Here is a 15,564-nt window from a genome sequence, read left to right as displayed (position 1 = left end):
GTTGTGACTGGTGAACTCGGCAGGGGGTTCAGCGCACCCTTTTTGTGTTGGAGTAAACCGTGTAGCCTGTGTTGTTTCATGCGTTTTGAATATGGCTCATTATAATGTGGTGTAGGGGCCCCGGATTGCGTCTGCACCGGGCCTCGGCGAGGGTTAACGCGGCCCTGCTCATAACCAGCACCTCTGAAGAAACTCTGGTATGTTGATTTCTTCTTCAAAAATAATATCATTAACCCATTCAAAATAATACCTCAAACCCTTTACGACATGGCATTATACACTTGCTGTTACCAGAATGGCAATGACCAATGTCATAGTGCGTTACTAAAGGCCCTGTGTTATGTCACTGTGTTCCACTGGTAGAATGGTGTGCATTATGTATGGAATAGCGGCCGACGAGGTGTCCCGATATCAAGGGAAATAATGGACGATGCGGAGCGTTCTAACAGCCCAACGGCACAGCCGAAGGGCTGTTCGCTTCGCCAAGTCCATTTTCCCTTAACATCGAGACACCTCGAAGGCCGCTATTCTGCTTATCACCCGGTTACCAGCATTGAAGCATTCATTTATTAATATGTTGATCTAAGGCTTCGTGAGAAAGTAGATTAACCACTGCGCTTGGTACGTTGCTATGGGCACCACTTCCTAATCTAGTGAGACGCGCCTCTATCGGAGGCATGTAAGGACGTGCGCAGAACGTTGGGGTGACTTGACAACCAAATGGGATAGAATTGACGACTGGGTTTTTGACTTGACAACCAGATGCGATAGAACTAACGACGCAGTCTTGACTAGACAACCAGATGCGATAGAATTAGTAACGACACTTCGCCAGAAAGTTAGAAAAGACACCCACACGGACGCCCGCATGACATCATAGGTGTCCTGCTCTCGGGGAATAACGGACACCTGCTCAGCCAATCAGAAGACGTACCGTTTTCTCACTGGGTGATAATATTGTATGGGGCTGCCAACCAACATGCTTAATATGGAGTTCATTAAATTGAGGTGGAGAGTTTAGATGACTGGATAATTGGAGATGCAAAACATTCTGACAACAGAACTGAAAATTCGCTTGGTAAAGGCAAAAAATACTCTCACTCACACTCAATATTAATGGAGTAATTGGAAATGGATATGCCGTTGAATGTTGCGTGTGTAACTAAACAGGAGACCACTTTCTTGTTAATGTCTCTGGAGGGCAGACCCACTAGATCACTGGTGATATTGACTGTGCCATCTTGGTTCTCCACAGACGTTGTTAGAATGCTTACAATGTCTCCAAGGGAACTGGCATTCCATGCCACAGAGGCTGGTGGGTAGCCATTATCCACACAGCAGGTTGCCAGAGTTACCACTGTCATGCCAACCAGTGGTGCAAGAGTGGGCATGCTGACCTCCGGTGACACTAAATGAACCAAAAAATGAATTTATGTTGGAAAAAAAAATAGTTATGAATTCATAAGGAAGAGATAAACAAATGAGTCAATTTAGCATGCGATAAACTTAGTTTCATGCAACAAAAAGCAACGCAACTGATTATAAACTTTGACATTGAGAAGAAGCAAAGATAGCCTACCTTTAACCATCACCTGAATGGACTTGCTGACAGAACCACTTTCATACAAAGCAAAGGTGCAAGAATAATTGCCATTGTCCTTAATTTGGGCATTCTGCAGTTGAATGTTCCCAATACCCTGTTCTATACTCCCAGTGAAAGTGAGACGATCCTTTAGACCATTGACATCTTCATAAGTAGGCTCACTACTTCTCAGGACTGTCACAATGTCTTGTTCAGATGACTTCAGAGTTGTTCTCATCCAATTCAGCCGTAGAACTTTATCCGTACTCTTGTTATCAATCACTCTGCAGGTCAAGACCATGTCTTCTCCAACATAAACTTCCTTATTATCAGCAACAATCTGAACACCTACGGTATCAAAATCAAGTGAAGAGAGTTAGTGTCAAAATAGGTGACCACAGCAATAACAATATTATAATAATAATTCTAATAATTAATGACTTTACATGAGGACTGAGCACCTGCAGCTCAGGTCTCCCCCCTGACCTCTGCAAATACAGCTAGTAGTAGCTAGTACAGCAACACTAACCTATTCACAGTCATGCAACATACTGAGCTATTCACGGCAATGAGGTTAAGGACTTCCTGTCCTCATAAAACTGTCACAGATATGATGTCATATTTACCCTGGGAAAAGGTGCAATAGACCAACAGTAGTGCACATCTTCGCAACCACGCCTTCTGGTCCTGCAAATGAGAACAAAAAAGGTCAGGTAAAGGTCAAGTGCACTTGCACTATACACCCGTCTCCAAAAGAGTTGTCGCCTATCCATCTGTTTGGAATAACAGCTAATAACCTGACTTTCAATTAATCACTTGGCTTCAGAAGTCACTCATATGAAAGCTGCAACCCTCCCGAATGAAAATGTATGTACAAAAATAAATTTCATGCACCAAAGAAAGATTGACCCTTTGTGGAAAACAAACAGGGCAGATTTTCACAAGACAAAAGTTTTGTCGCCTATCGAACATAATGTGAAAATGAGCAGATAAGTCACTTCAAAACACTTCAAATACGCAGATCGGGTGTCATACTTAATCACTGAATCACTCTCACCTCTCCAGAAAATCAAGTTTGTCCTTAGGTGTATGTTTAGGGTCATTGTAATCATGGCAAGCAACACAATGAAAAACAATGGAGTTCAATGAGAGATGGTGACATATTCGCTATTCGTAGANCAATACACGTTTAATTTCCTGATTTAATCAATGATAAAAGCCCTCAAACACCTGCAGCATGCATGCAGCCCCTCATAAGAGCTGTATCCGTATAACATGTTTCACTTTAGGCACCATTTCTCTTTTTTCATACTCTATAATATATCCTATACCCCATATTATTTTTTAAATGAACTTTCAGATAACATTTGGTTATTTAACACTGTTAGTTTTACTCTTTGGTCAAATAACATGTTAAAGACTGAATTCTAGTTGATATTCAGTGAATATTTATTCCATTGTTTTCAGTGTTTATAGTAATGACTGTGTTGCACAGGGGTCCCCAAACTAAGGCCCGGGGGCCGGATGCGGCCCGCCACGTCCCTTTGACCGGCCCTCCACCTCTCTGCATCTCACCATTTGAACTGCCCCAAAGAAGCAATCCTATCTTGTCTTGATAGTCTAGGCAGGATTTCTGAAAATGTGCTTATTTAAGGTCCTGAAGGCAAATCATGTTAATTTTTGGTATAAAACTGATTAAGGGGTATTCAAGGGTGCTGAATCCAAATCTGTTGTATACCGGGCACAAAAATGTACGGAAATGCCTCAAACGGGGAAAATCCAATATGGCCACCGACACCAGGTTAAAATCTCGCAATCCCTTTTCTTTTTGACTAAACAATGTATGAATATAAAAATAAGACTTATTTTTAAGTTTTCATATATGGGGAACCCCATTCAGTCATCAGCTTTAAGGTCAGATTTGAAAAAAATGCTTATATAATTGTCTGGCAGCTTTTTTAAAACAGGGAGCCTCATATTGTCAACGATTTTTAGCATTATGATCAAACTTTCAAGATCCACAGAAAATAATGTCTGATGTCTTTGTGAACACCAATACTACCAAAAACTGCACTGAACTGTCTACTTTCACCTGAAAAAAGAAGTTTGTGTCTACCTATTTCCATTCTTTAGTTATTGGCAGTAGAACATGGGATGACACCACCAAAAAAGCACTGTTTTTTGACCCAAAAATGCTACACTTCTCTGTGTCCATCTTTTTGCTTCCAGGATAAAGTGTCTTTTAAGTGTTCATGTTTGGTTTTACAGCATTTCCATGGGTTTTGAAATATGCTCAATTCAAATCTGTCGTATACCAGGTTAAAAAAAATCCTATAATGCCTCAAAATGAAGGAATCCAATATGGCCGCCGTCACCAGAGATATACATATCTTTGATTAAACAAGGTGAACTCTCAAAAACATTAAGATGCTTAACTCAAAAATCTGCTGTATACCAGGCTCAAAAAACCCCATAGTACCTCAAAATGAAGAAATCCAATATGGCCGCCGTCACCAGAGATATACAGTACATGTCTTTGATTAAACAAGGTCAACTCTTAAATATATTATGCCAGCTATAGGTTTTCATACATGGGGAATTCATTGCTGTGCTCGGGTTTAAGATTTGGATGAAAAGACATGATTTAGACCTGCATACATGCTTAAGACTGCTAATAAATTGATCATTTATATTGGAATATTTCCCCTATTTCAATTTAATTCGGCATTAATTAAATGTATCGGTCTTAGAAAACATACCTTGTTTTCAAATAGGCCCCCGGGAGAGTCCATTACAATACGAACACTGTCACTGAAAAGACAACACTTACTACCCACATACACTACATTCACTCCCTCATCCCCACCCTGTCGCCACTCTAAATGTAAATAACAATCAAGCATAACATGGCAATGTTCGGACGGACCACACATTGAGAGAGTACATACACACACAAGTGTGGCAGAGAAGACATTCTTATTGGAACACCAACGTACACATACGTACGTATACAGGCCCTTTAATATACACTCAGGCAGATTTCAATTCAATAATAAAGGCATTATATCATAATGAAATGTCTCCATCTCAAACCACCTCCCATGCTCCCATCTTTTCAACCATAAAAGTAAGTGCACACACGAGTCTGCCTAAATAATTATTTTTATACAACTTTACAATGGAAATCACTGTTTGCCAATTTTATTGATGTGCTCATTCAATCTATGAATAAAGGAGGATTGAGTGGCGAGCTGATGTGTAGAATAGAATGGAATAGAATAGAATAGGATAGATTGGAATAGAATAGAATAGAATAGAATAGAATGGTGTTTGTCATTACGCACGAGATTGAAAGCAACACACTTCAGAGCACACATTTAATTCACAAAACAGTTTAGGTGAGCAGAATATACAATTAGTAGTGCCAAAAAAAACACGAACAGAGCAGGGAGTGCATACGGTGTGTGTGTGTGTGTGTGTGTGTGTGTGTGTGTGTGTGTGTGTGTGTGTGTGTGTGTGTGTGTGTGTGTGTGTGTGTGTGTGTGTGTGTGTGTGTGTGTGTGTGTGTGTGAGAGAGAATATATACACAGAGGACATACTCATGTATTGGTACTCATGTCATACTCATTGGTATCCAAAAGTTATTGCATCGATTGTCTTGCTCAATGTAGATATTACAGTAGCGGTGGCCCACTCTGTGACAAACACAACCATTTTACATGGCTCGTGTTCATTCTGTATTACGGTACTTCAAACCTCAGTTCAATATGTTGTGCTGTATCAATTAGTACACCAGATGGATGGAAAGAGATCAGTGGATTGAGGGATACCAATGAATGGTCATTCTGTGCATGTGTGTGTGAAATGTGGTTATGGCCCTTTGTTGAGTTGTTTGGTCCTTGCTTTGACACACCTGTACCAAGAGGACAGCAAGGCAAAGAGCTGAGGACCGGGTTGGAGGCTGTCCGAGATAATGTTTTAGCTCTGTTGATGCAGCAGGAGGATTAGAGAGGGGCTAAGTTTGTTCCTCCTGTAGGTGTGCTTCCTGAAGGCCGCAATTATCTCTTTGGTTTTCTTTGCATTCAAAGATACAGAAATTATTCTCTGTATACCAGACTGCCACCTTTTGCTATCCACAGTAACTTCCACCTGGAGCTACGCCATAGGCATAGAGGTCCAAGAGAGTGGATTTATTTAAAGAAATCCTTGCACTTATGACACGTTTTGTGTCACATTAACTATTCACAGATTCGAAAAGTGACTCATTGGAGCAGCCATTGTTGCTGAAAGAACTGCTTTTTCACTTATTTAACTTCTCACCACCATACATTTTGACTATGTCACATCTCTGAAAAATCAGTGATCCTGATTGGTTCTACGGCATTGTGGTTTGGGATCAGGGCGAATCCGAAGGATTAGAGGTTATCTACTGTACGTGATGGAGTGACCAAAGTGCCTGAAGTGTGATGGCTGCCTTGTGGCCATGGGAGGCACACCCATGAGTGAGTTGTAATCCCATGTGAGGGACCCAAGTGATAGGTGAAGCTTAGATGATGGAGCACACTGGATGGGAGAAGCACAGTTGTGTGAGGGACACCATGGGGGTGAAGTGCAAGTAAGGGGAAGGCAGCGTGATATTGACCATCACTAGGGTTATGGGTGTGCTCTGACTGTCCCACTTATGATCCAAGCCCTTTGGAGTAGAAGTCAGAGCCCTAGGTTAGCAACTGAATGACTCCATGTACTCCATGCCTCTTCTTGCAGATCCAGAGGGGGATGAGGCACTCCTTGGGGCAAGCACAAATTGTGATGTCTGTTCATGCTTTGTGAATGGCAGATACAGGAGTAGTGGGACTAATGCCCCATTCAATTTCATCCATCCCATTTCAGTGACTGACAGGAGGACAGGGTGGAATAGTATGTGATCCTGCCTCAGTACATTGGCTTGATAATGTGGGGGCACAATATGTCATTGTGTGGCTTCTGATGTAGCAAAGACTCTATGACTAGGACTCATCACTGCAAAAGAACTCCATTGCTTTCGCTACATCTGCAACAAAAGTACAATGTAGTGCATGGTGTTATGTAGTGTCTAAACATGTAGTGGCCAAATCACTGAGGAGGAGGAGCTTTATAATGATTGGGAATAGCCTAACTATCAAGAAAGTAAATATTTCATAATGGCATCAACCTGTCTTGTTCCACCTTTCACCTTTCTACCGTTCAAGGATTCAATCTAAGCAAGGCAATAAAATCAGCAGACAATACTTCCCAAAACTAGATATTCATATTAGATGAAGGTACATTCAGGCATACAGGCTTATCTGTGTATAGTTTTGTCATAATGGAAGAGGTAGACTGAGGTGGACACATTTCATTGTGCATAAGCAATTGAAATAGACTGTGACAGAGTGCTCTGTCCAGGGCCGGTTCTGGCTTATTTGGCGCCCTAGGCGAGTTTGAGTTCTGGCGCCCCCCCTTTTTTATACCTTACAGAACACAAGAGCAATACCGGTAGTAAGCTTAACTAAATAGCATCAAGAACAATAACTGTTTTGCATCAAATGGATTTCTGGTTCTTTTGGACAGCCGACCAACACATCAGATTGAGTCGCATGAAAGTACCTTCACTGTGTGGTGTCTTGGATGTAATGGTGGTGGTGCCCCCAACCCTAGATGAGAGGGAGGTTATCAATGTGTTTGAATTGTAAAATGGAATTGAAATGCCAGGAGAGTGGTACGGTATATTTGCATGTCAAATGCATGTGTAGACAATAGGCCTACCAAGGAGGTCTGCATTGATAGCCTATCAACACTACCTACAGCATCACAAAGCATGGCAGCATAACAATTTTAATAAGCTACACATTTGTGCTGTCTATGATTCCAAACCAATTTCATTTCTGTACTGGAAATAGTGGTGCATTTGTGAGTAGGAGAATGAGAAGGGGGCTATCTATGTGTTTGAACCGGAGGGACAGGGTGAGAGAAAGGGAGAAAAGCTGTCACGCTTTTGAATTTCATAATATACAAAATATAGTAAATAGCCTCACTTGTCTGCAATACTACATCACTACATCACATGAAAACATGCTGTGCATGGTTCTCTTACATGATTAATGTAGGCCTATATGTCATTCTGGTCTGGTTTTTTTAAGCTTACAACAAGCAGGTAATTCATTCAAGTGGATGGAAGGAGATATGGCAGCTAAACTTGTTTTAAACATGGCACCAGTCTTACTTTACATTGCTGGTCAACCTAAGCAAGTATTATGATGTCAGGTGGGTGTTAGTGAGTAGGCTACTAACAGCTACTTTACTGGATTTCATTGCTTGGCATACTTGGCTAATGTTAGCATGCTAACTAGCGATTTCTCAGATCAAAAGCAAAGCTCTTTTCCCCTCTAATTCCAAACAGTAGCCTCATAACTATTAGGCTTTACATTACCACAAACGGTTGCTGATTAAACCACATACTTCCAAAACACCCTCTGCAACTCCTGCATCATGCAATGACTGGTTTAATGAGAACATAACAATTCTCCACCCAGCAGAGCAGCATTGTTGTTTGCGCTTGCCCTCTGTCTCTCGAATGAGTCTCCAAATTCAAAATAGATCGAAGGCTGTCACTCGTCCCGCCCCCTTTCTCAGGACTGTCTGTTTATTGGTTCACAGACTTCCCAGAGACAGTTGAAAGCGATATTACTATTGGCTGAGGGGCGCTTTGCCGTGAGGAGCGCTTTCGCCACACTTTGTTGATTGCGACTTCATAAAAAAACCTCCATATCGCAAAATTACGCATCGGAGAGCGCCATTTCGGCGCCCCTTCTTCACATTGCGCTCTAGGCGACCGCCTAGCCGGCCTATGCTTATAACCGGCCCTGGCTCTGTCTAGCTCCTCCGTACAGCACCTTGTTAATTGTCTCTGGTCACTGGAACAGGGGTGCACACCTGTATTTAGCTGACTAGCGGCTGATACCATCCTTTTAACAAGCGTCAGTACATGAGAAGCACACACACACAGTCACTAACAATAACATTCATACACAACGGTAAACACAGACACGGCATCAAACATTAGTATTTACAAACATTTTAGCGCAATACACGCGACTTCAAACAAACATCCATTCACGCGAACACAAACACTGAAACTTTTCCCCGACTTCGGCTACACTCACGCGATAAATAGTAAACATACACTTACCAAGTAGCGCAGGTTAAATCCTGTATGTTATGAGCCCCCTTTCTTTGTGTTTTGTTAAGTTGTTCATTTTCGCCCAATAGTTTGAACTCCAGCAGCATTTGTTTGGGGAAGGTTTGTATGGTGTGCGCGCCGCCATGACAGGCAAACTCGAGCAGTGGGGCTGAGGGCTTGTTCAAGCGCCTCAGCTCTGCGCAATGCAGCGTGGGTACGGGGCAAACTATTTTCTACGGGGATTTTGATGAAGTATTGAAATATTGTGCTTTACATGGGGAAACTGTGCAATGATTATGATGCATATGAAGTGTATTATTTTGCAACTAACTACTGAATGTAGAAGTAATGTGTAAAAGTGCCTATTAGTGAATATTGAGTTTAAATGTGAAGATAGTATGACCTGTGGGAGGGGTTGAGCATCTGAAAAACTGAGCTGTGATCATTCTGAGAGAGAGAGAGAGAGAGTGAGCAGAAGCATTGAGTACCAGCTCAGGTAAACTGTTGTACTTCAGATTGTGGCTGTAAGTTGAATTTACCTTTTTGAGACTGAACTACTTTGGACATTATCTTTTGCTTATTTTTGATGGACTTGAATAATTATTTTGGACTTTCGAATTCGCTATTTTCTTTATTGAATTTTTCTTTTTATTGGCCAACTTTATTTACAAGCCACAATTTCACATTGTTGTCACTTTTTTGGATTTTGGGTGCACTTCAAATAATAAACACCCTGCACTTAAGTGCTGCTGTGGCGGAGCCAGTCTGTTTTTTCTAAGGAACCCAACCTGAGCCGTGGTACTTTGTGACATATGGTGGCAGCGGTGGGATTGGCCAGCCACAGGAAGTGCATCACCAAATTTCAAGATGGCCGACGTGAAAGGTGAGAAGCAAGAAGAAGAATGGCAGGAGGCATCGGAGGTGCATGAAGAGGAGCCAGAGCCGGTGGTACGCTCGAAGATGACTTCGAGTACTCCGACAGAACAGAAACCCAAAGCCCGGTTCCAACCAGAGGTGACGGCAGCAGCATCACTGGAGGAAGCAGAACGGACATCAGAGAAGGAGGCAGAGCGTACAATGGGAGATGTAGCAGGCCTGCTGAGGGAGTTCCTGACGGTGCAGCAGCGTCGCGAGGAGACCATCCTGGCAGAGATTCGTGGCCTGGCTACACACCTTGGAGAAAGACAAGCCGGAGGACAGCATGCAGCGTCGAGGACCGCAGCTACACCGGAGAGTGCCGTAGAGTCGGAGAGTCCACGGATGGGCCTCCCCACACCAACCCCCCATCGTCGTCGAAGCACCAGAGAGGAGCCAGCAGACTCGTTTGATGAGCCGTGGGCGGTTCCTGCTCCAGCGCAAGACCAGCATGCTGCAGTTCAAGATCGACCTGCTGCAGCTCCAGCTCAACAAGCGCAGCCAGAGAGGGTTGTGCGCAAGGAGCCCAAGATGCCGGTGTACCAACAGGGTGAAGACATAGAAGATTACCTGCTTCGTTTCGAGCGCATGGCCAGAACGTGGGCGTGGCCAGAGAGAGACTGGGCGTGCCGCCTAGTGCCACTGCTGACGGGGAAGGCGCTTGCTGCCTACACAGCGATGGATGAGGAGAAGTCCAACACCTACAAGCATCTACGAGAGGCGATCCTGGAGAAGTTCGACGTGACGGCTGAGACCTACCGACAGCGCTTCAGGACGCCGATGACACCGCCAGGAGAGACCCCGACGGAGACGTACAACCGCCTGAAGAACCTGTATCGGCGTTGGATAAAGCCAGAGGAGCATTCCAAGGAGGACATCGCGGAGACGATCGTCATGGAGCAGCTGATCAACGTTCTGCCGTACGACGTCCGGACCTGGGTGAAAGAGCACGAGCCGAAGGATGCTAAGACCACTGCAAAACTTGCCATGCAGTACCTCAACGCTCATCGGCGTGGCAGTCAGCGACCTCAAGCATCACCACACTTTCAGAGTAATCAGCGACCCCAAGCACCACTGCACCTCCAAGGCACTCATCGATCTCAAGCACCCCAGCGATCTCAAGCAACCCAAGATGTCAAAGACACACGGGACGGTAGAGGTACCATGGGTGGGGCTGTGAGATGGGATGGTTCGCAGAGTAGAGGGCGAGAGATTGTCTTTTATAACTGTCAGCAGCAAGGTCATAAAGCTGTTGTGTGTCCGATAAGAAAGCCAAAGCTTAACGGGTTTTGCTATGTACCGAGGGAGGGAGACAGTCTTTGTGGGGATGATGATGACGATGGTAATGACAATGCTGATGAAATGAAATCTGAAATTCTGTTGAATGGACAAGCTGTGAATGCACTGGTTGATACTGGTAGCTCCGTGACTCTCGTGAACAGATCCCTGCTACCATCTGATAACCTGAACTATGAAAAGAAAATGTTTGTGCAATGTGTACATGGTGATGAGAAGGAATACCCGACTACTGAAGTGACTGTAACTGCAAAGGGTCAAATGTTTCTGATTAATGCTGGGGTGGTGAGAGATTTGCCAACTGATATTGTCTTGGGGAGGGACTTACCAGTGTTGACAGAACTTCTGGATACACCTAAAAGTGAATCCGCAGGAGTGCATCTGTCTTGTGCGGTGTTCACCAGATCCCAAACGAAGGGCGGGCTTGAGCCCCTACCAGACTTGTGTAGTAGTCTATGCAAGGGTGGGTCCAAAGGCCCCAGGAAGACGCGCCAACAGCGGCGCATAGCGAAGCATTTGGGTACCCCGGTGGCTAAACCGGAAACTACTGCTCTTAAAGCTGATGGGTTGTGGGAGGTGCCAGAGAACATGGGAGAATTGCAAGCTGGGGATGTATCGTTGAAACCCTTGTTTGACAGAGTGAATGGGAAGGGAGGTGATCAAGTAGGGGTGGATGGGGAAAGAGTAATGTTGGAGAATGGGCTGTTATACATTGAAGGGGATAATGTTAAGCGCCTAGTTGTACCGACCACATGCCGACCCCTAGTCCTTCACCTCGCACACACACTACCCTGGGCAGGTCATTTGAAACTCCAGAAAACGTACCTGAGATTAAGCTCGCGATTCTTTTGGCCCTCCATGTATACCGATGTGCGTACATATTGTGCTAACTGTCCAGTGTGCCAGAAAACAGGTGCTGTGCGGAGAGCGGACAGAGTACCTCTGCACCCATTACCCGTGATCTCCACCCCCTTCGAACGCATCGCCATGGACATCGTCGGACCACTGGAGAAGAGCAGCTCTGGGTACCGATTCATCCTGGTGATCTGCGATTACGCGACCCGCTATCCGGAGGTCTTCCCGCTGCGGTCCATCACCACACCGAAGGTCATCAGTGCCCTGGTCCAGCTTTTCTCTCGGGTTGGATTCCCAAGGGAAATTCTCACCGACCAAGGGACGAACTTCACATCACGACTGATGCACCAACTCCACCAGCAGCTGGGAATCAAAGCCCTCCGGACCAGCCCATACCATCCGCAGACGGACGGACTCGTGGAGAGATTCAACCACACCCTCAAGAGCATGTTGAGGAAATTCGTCTCAGACACCGGCAAGGACTGGGACAAATGGCTCCCCTTCCTCCTGTTTGCATACAGGGAGGTGCCTCAAGCCTCGACGGGATTTTCCCCATTCGAGTTGGTGTACGGCTGGCAGGTTCAAGGTCCATTGGACCTGCTGAAGAAGACGTGGGAGAGGCCAACAGAAGCTTCATCCGAGGTGGGCATCGTGCAGTACGTGCTGCGAATGAGAGACCGCCTGGACCAGTACCGAGAGGAGGCTGAAGAGAACTTGCGGAAGGCGCAGAAGGCACAAAAGCTCTGGTATGACCAGTATGCTAGGCACCGTGAGTACCAGCCAGGTCAGAAGGTCCTCTTACTACTACCCACCAGCACCAGCAAGCTTCTCGCGAAATGGCAAGGCCCATACGTCATCACCAAGAAGATGGGTCCAGTCACATACCAGGTACACCACCCTGACAAGGGCAAGACCACCCAGGTGTACCATGTGAACATGTTGAAAGAGTGGAAGGAGATGAAGACTGAAGAATCAAATGTGAAGTTGGAGCATCCAGAGATGAAGATGAAGGAAGTAAAGACTGAGATGGCGGACACAAAGATGGAGACAGCAGAGGTGAAGAGAAAAGGTGCCAAGGTGATGATGGTGCGGAAAGTGGATGCAGATGCAGATGAAGAAGATGAGGATGACATGCAGACCTGGAGGCCACGGAAAGAGGCTACAGTCACCCTTGACCACTTGAAGGCGGACATGAAGGCAGATCTTCTGGGGGTCTTCAACCACTTCCCATCACTGTTCCAGCCTAGACCAGGGCTCACTGGAGTGCTGGAGCACAAGATCCACTTGAAAGACCCCACTCCAATCCGGCAGAGGCCTTACAGGGTGCCAGAGACCCTGGTGTCTGGACTGAGAGAAGAGGTCCAGACCATGCGGGAGTTGGGCGTAATTGAGGATTCGATGAGCGAGTGGAGCAGTCCAATTGTGGTGGTGCCCAAGAAGGACGGATCTCTTCGGATATGCATGGACTTCAGGAAACTCAACGCAGTCTCGCAGTTCGATGCCTATCCGATGCCCAGGATCGACGACTTGCTTGAGAAGATTGGTCGTGCCAGGTATATCACCACGCTCGACCTCTGCAAAGGTTACTGGCAAGTGCCGCTGGAGGAGAAGTCCAGGGAGTATACAGCCTTCAGAACGCCTAGTGGGCTCTTCCAATTCACCGTCATGCCGTTTGGTTTGCACGGTGCGCCAGCCACATTCCAACGGCTAATGGACAGAGTCCTCCAGGGGTGTGACGATTGCTGTGCTGCTTACCTGGACGACGTTGTGATCTTCAGCGAGACCTGGACAGAACACTGCCAGCATCTGCAGAGAGTTCTCCAACGGATCCAAGAGGCAGGACTTACCTTGAACGTCCAGAAGTGCGAGTGGGCCAGGGATGAGACCAAGTACCTGGGATACCTCGTTGGCCATGGAGAGGTCCGACCGCAAGTCGACAAGGTAGAAGCCATCATGAACAGTTCTCGACCTCGGACCAGAAAGCAGGTCAGGTCGTTCCTTGGACTTGTTGGATGGTACCGCCGTTTTATTCCCCATTTCTCCACCATCGCCGCACCTCTAACTGATCTCACCAGCAAAGCCGCCAGGAATCCAGTTCAGTGGACTGAAGAATGTGAGAAGGCCTTCACTGCCTTGAAGACATGCCTGTGTTCCTCTCCAGTACTACAAAGTGCAGACTTCACACAGCGGTTTCTGGTGCAAGTTGATGCCTCGTCAGTAGGGATTGGAGCTGTCCTGGTGCAAGGGAAGCCAGGTGAAGAAAGGCCAGTGCTCTATCTGAGCCGGAAGCTACTGCCCAGAGAGCAACGTTATTCTACAATTGAGAAGGAGTGCCTTGCAATTAAGTGGGCTCTGGAGAGTCTACGCTATTACTTGTTGGGCCGAGAGTTTGATCTGGATACAGACCATCGAGCTCTAACCTGGATCCAGACCATGAAGGACCACAACGCGAGAGTGACCAGATGGTATCTCGCACTTCAACCTTACAGATTCAAGATCCGACACAAATCCGGAAAGCAGAACATACCGGCGGATTACCTGTCCCGATTGCAGATGCTCTGCAATCTAGGAGAAGGGGAAGGTAATGTGACAGAGTGCTCTAGCTCCTCCGTACAGCACCTTGTTAATTGTCTCTGGTCACTGGAACAGGGGTGCACACCTGTATTTAGCTGACTAGCGGCTGATACCATCCTTTTAACAAGCGTCAGTACATGAGAAGCACACACACACAGTCACTAACAATAACATTCATACACAACGGTAAACACAGACACGGCATCAAACATTAGTATTTACAAACATTTTAGCGCAATACACGCGACTTCAAACAAACATCCATTCACGCGAACACAAACACTGAAACTTTTCCCCGACTTCGGCTACACTCACGCGATAAATAGTAAACATACACTTACCAAGTAGCGCAGGTTAAATCCTGTATGTTATGAGCCCCCTTTCTTTGTGTTTTGTTAAGTTGTTCATTTTCGCCCAATAGTTTGAACTCCAGCAGCATTTGTTTGGGGAAGGTTTGTATGGTGTGCGCGCCGCCATGACAGGCAAACTCGAGCAGTGGGGCTGAGGGCTTGTTCAAGCGCCTCAGCTCTGCGCAATGCAGCGTGCAACGGGGATTTTGATGAAGTATTGAAATATTGTGCTTTACATGGGGAAACTGTGCAATGATTATGATGCATATGAAGTGTATTATTTTGCAACTAACTACTGAATGTAGAAGTAATGTGTAAAAGTGCCTATTAGTGATTATTGAAGTTAACTGTGAAGATAGTATGACCTGTGGGAGGGGTTGAGCATTTGAAATACTGAGCTGTGATCATTCAGAGAGAGAGAGAGAGAGAGAGAGAGTGAGCAGAAGCATTGAGTACCAGCTCAGGTAAACTGTTGTACTTCAGATTGTGGCTGTAAGTTGAATTTACCTTTTTGAGACTGAACTACTTTGGACATTATCTTTTGCTTATTTTTGATGGACTTGAATAATTATTTTGGACTTTCGAATTCGCTATTTTCTTTATTGAATTTTTCTTTTTATTGGCCAACTTTATTTACAAGCCACAATTTCACATTGTTGTCACTTTTTTGGATTTTGGGTGCACTTCAAATAATAAACACCCTGCACTTAAGTGCTGCTGTGGCGGAGCCAGTCTGTTTTTTCTAAGGAACCCAACCTGAGCCGTGGTACTTTGTGACAGAGACAAAACATGTC

At 45.4% G+C, this 15,564-nt stretch overlaps 1 protein-coding gene across 1 annotated transcript; it reads left to right on the top strand.

The window, feature by feature from the left end:
- Positions 1-9,197: 9,197 nt before the first annotated feature.
- LOC134461909 (uncharacterized) lies at positions 9,198-14,925 on the top strand. Its single transcript, XM_063214749.1, has 2 exons — positions 9,198-14,456; positions 14,842-14,925. The coding sequence occupies exons 1-2, from the start codon at positions 9,648-9,650 to the stop codon at positions 14,923-14,925; spliced, it is 4,893 nt and encodes a 1,630-aa protein (XP_063070819.1). The 5' UTR covers positions 9,198-9,647.
- The last annotated feature ends 639 nt before the right edge of the window (positions 14,926-15,564 follow it).

This window comes from Engraulis encrasicolus, chromosome 13 (genome assembly GCF_034702125.1).
Source record: "Engraulis encrasicolus isolate BLACKSEA-1 chromosome 13, IST_EnEncr_1.0, whole genome shotgun sequence".
In the NCBI taxonomy this organism is placed as follows: domain Eukaryota; kingdom Metazoa; phylum Chordata; class Actinopteri; order Clupeiformes; family Engraulidae; genus Engraulis; species Engraulis encrasicolus.
This window is presented reverse-complemented; position numbering and strand designations above follow the sequence as displayed.